This window comes from Cucumis sativus, chromosome 2 (genome assembly GCF_000004075.3).
Source record: "Cucumis sativus cultivar 9930 chromosome 2, Cucumber_9930_V3, whole genome shotgun sequence".
NCBI lineage: Eukaryota > Viridiplantae > Streptophyta > Magnoliopsida > Cucurbitales > Cucurbitaceae > Cucumis > Cucumis sativus.
This window is the reverse complement of record NC_026656.2, coordinates 12127341-12130656: the sequence shown is the minus strand read 5'-3', so window position 1 is coordinate 12130656 and position 3316 is coordinate 12127341. Positions and strand designations below refer to the sequence as shown.

Sequence of the window (3316 nt, the reverse complement as noted above, 5' to 3'; positions counted from 1 at the left end):
TTAGTTGGTAAGTAGAATAGATTTATGAAGTCTATATGGAAAAAGAAAAAGGATTTCTTACTTCTTTTTTTCTTTTCTTTTTAAGGAACATTCTATTTTACTCTTTTTTTTCTTTTTCTCAAGTAGACAAAGGGGAAGATCTTCCTCTTCAATCAAACATAAAAACCACAATGCCACAAATTTTCCCCCATTTTAAAAAGAAAAAAGAAAAGAGTGCATATTTACTAAACTACCCCTCTCAGACTACCTTAAGAAGTCTGACCGTTGGACGTCGGCGCCAACTGAACCCCACCACTACCATTGTCCTTCTCCGTTCCGGCAGATGCGGCGGCGGACTTGCACCGAATATGACCAAAAAGCGTCTCCATCTCCTCCAGCGTCTTGCCTTGGGTCTCGGGCAAAGCGGTGTAAAAGAAAAACCAAGCAACGATAGCGATGGCGGCGAATAAGAAGAAGGCGCCGCCGGTGGTAATAGCCTTAGATAAGGACAAAAAGGACATGGAAATTACACCACTGGTCACTCGATTCACAGCCACTCCCATACTGGTGCCTTGAGCGCGTAGCTTCAAAGGAAAAATCTCCGAACTATAAACCCACGTGATGGGTCCCATGCCAATAGAGAACGACGCGACGTATGTTAATACCATGGATATGCACAACACAACTGCCCACATCAATTTCTTATCCGTTTGATTAATCACTGTTAATGCCAATCCAAGGGTCCCTAATGAAATTATCATCCCCAAAACACTTGTCAGAAGCAACGGCCGCCGTCCGATTCTGTCTAACAAAAACGTGGCTACCAATATGAATATTGTCTTCACAAATCCTACCGCCACCGTCGCTAGTAGTTTCTGATTCGCCGATGTGATTCCGGCTTTCTCGAAGATTCTTGGGCTGTATAATACCACCGCGTCTATTCCGGAGGCTTGTTGGAAGAAGTGTATTCCTACTCCGGCTATTAAGATGTGACGGACGGCGGCGGTGGGGTGGATCAGGAGTTCTTTCCATACACCTTCGCCGTGTGTGGATTTTTTTGCCACGGAAACTATGTCGTCGTTGCATTCTTCTGGGATTCCGGCGGCTTGTTTGATGTCGGCCAGACGGATTAGTGCTTCCTCTTTGGAATCAGACGTTCTGTCGAGGACTTTCTTGGCTTCGCCGAGACGTCCTTGGAGTACAAGCCATCGGGGGGATTCCGGCATGATTAGAACAATAAGAGCGAGGAAAACAGAAGGGATAGCGCCGATTCCGAGCATGTATCGCCAACCCATTTTAACTGGATCTGAGACTTTGGAGAAGCCGTAGTTTGAGACATAACCGAGTAAAATTCCAGCATTGATGAATACTTCAGGGAAGGAAGTGAGAAATCCCCGGGAAGAAGCAGGGGAAACCTCCGCCGTATAAACTGGAGCAATCATTAAAGCATAACCAACGCCGACACCAGCCACGAAACGGCCGAACATTAGAAAAGAATAGCTAGTAGCGAAACCCATGAGAAGAGCGCCGGCGAAGAAGATGACAGCAGCAACGACCATGGTGTAACGGCGACCGATCCAGTCAGAAGTACGGCCAGCGGCGGCGGAGCCGATGAGGGAGTAGAGGTTGAGGATTCCAACGAGGATTTCGATTTTGGTGTCGGAGAGTCTAAAGTCTTCTTTGATGAACATGGCAGCGCCGCTCATAACGCCGATATCTGCAAAGAAATGGGAAGATGATAATATAAGAAAACTGAAGAAGAAGAATGAAGAATGAATAGAAGGGTAGAGAGAAATTTGAAATTACCATAGCCGAGAAGAACAGAGGTCATGGAAGCTAAAGTAGCGCAAGCAAGAGAGAATTTGTTTCTCTTGTTCTTCTTGGGAGGGTCGAAATCAGGGAGAATTTTGTGGGTTTGATGAACAACAGAGGGAGCTGTTGTTTTTGGGTCAGTAGCCATTGTTAGAAATGGTTAGCAAAACTAAAGAAGAAGAAGAAGAAGAAGAATGGAAAATGAATGAGAAATGAGGAGTGTTATATAGAGAGGAATAATAGCTTCTCCATGTGATGAGTTGAACTTTAGAGTATAGCAAATAATATGCCAAATATTCACTTATGTTCACGTCACTTTTTAAAATTATTTTTTAATTTTTCCTTCTTATCTTTTAAAATAAACTACCTATGAGTTATATACTCCCATAAACTATTACTATACTTATAAATATTTTAATTTATTTAATTCATTCTTAAGATATAAATGGAAACAAAATTGTTATATTACAAATTATAATTAAATAATTAAATAGAATACAAATATACATGTAATCCCAAATGTAAATTAGTATTTATTCAAGCATAAACTTCACTACCATTATCAAAAGAGAAGTAATAATAAAATTAAAAAACATTTGAAATTTGACAAATTAAATAACTTTATAAGTAATAATTTATGATAGACTAAAGACCAGTTGTGAGTCCTTGAACTTTAATGTATTTTTATATTACATAAAACATAACGATCATTTTAGTCTAAACAAAAGTTCTAGATCACAATGCAAACTAGAACTTATATTAGGGGTTTTCCCAATATTCTATGTGCATCAAATAAATGTCCGAGGAAAATAACATATGATTTTTGTTTCCTATTTTTTTCCTCATACATTGATATTCTTATTTATTTTATTTAACCTAATCTTTCTAAAAGTTGATTCCTTCAACTTTAAAAAGATATTTTGTTTTACTACATTTAAATTTTAAATTTGTAAATGTTTTACTACATTTAAATTTTAAATTTGTAAAGGTGGAAGATATATAAGACACAAAATTAATATATCAAACTAACGTGAGCTTAGTTCAACTAACATGTATATATTTGTACTTGAACAAAAGGTCCAGTTGATATTGAATATAATTGAATAGTTTCATCAACCAACCTTTTTAATGTTGAAAATTTTATTAAAATATTTTATAAAATTTAAAAGTGTTTAAAAGAGTAATTAATAACTAAAGGGTCGTAAGTTTAAAATTCAATAATTGAATTTGTAGTTTTACCAAAGCAATAACATGGGAAAGAAATAAAATATTAGAAAATGAATGAGAAACACAAAGTTAAAACACATTTTTTGTGTTAATATCAATTAGTTTAAAAGAATTAAAAGAATTTATCCAATAATTAATTAAGTTTGATAAAAAAAATTGCAGTTTATAGTTATTTTAAATTAACTAATAGATACTGATGCTAATAATGGAAAGAGTAACCATGTAACCAGAAATCAAGAAATTATGCATAATCTTCAGATTTAAGAATCAATTAAAACAAAACTAACTTATGAACTAA

At 36.1% G+C, this 3316-nt stretch overlaps 1 protein-coding gene across 1 annotated transcript; it reads right to left on the bottom strand.

Annotated features, from left to right (window-relative positions):
* Positions 1-2085, bottom strand: LOC101214664 (polyol transporter 5). The gene is made up of 2 exons (XM_004148809.3): positions 1786-2085; positions 1-1696 (listed from the first exon to the last, which is right to left on the bottom strand). The coding sequence occupies exons 1-2, from the start codon at positions 1937-1939 to the stop codon at positions 249-251; spliced, it is 1602 nt and encodes a 533-aa protein (XP_004148857.1). The 5' UTR covers positions 1940-2085; the 3' UTR covers positions 1-248.
* Between the last annotated feature and the right edge of the window lie 1231 nt (positions 2086-3316).

What these genes read in the sequence shown, in the direction of transcription:
- LOC101214664 (XM_004148809.3), bottom strand. Translation starts at nt 1,939, where the DNA reads ATGGCTACTGACCCAAAAACAACAGCTCCCTCTGTTGTTCATCAAACC. An exon ending in CTCTGTTCTTCTCGGCTATG is followed by an intron (nt 1,697 to 1,785) that starts GTAATTTCAAAT and finishes ATTTCTTTGCAG; the next exon opens with ATATCGGCGTTATGAGCGGC.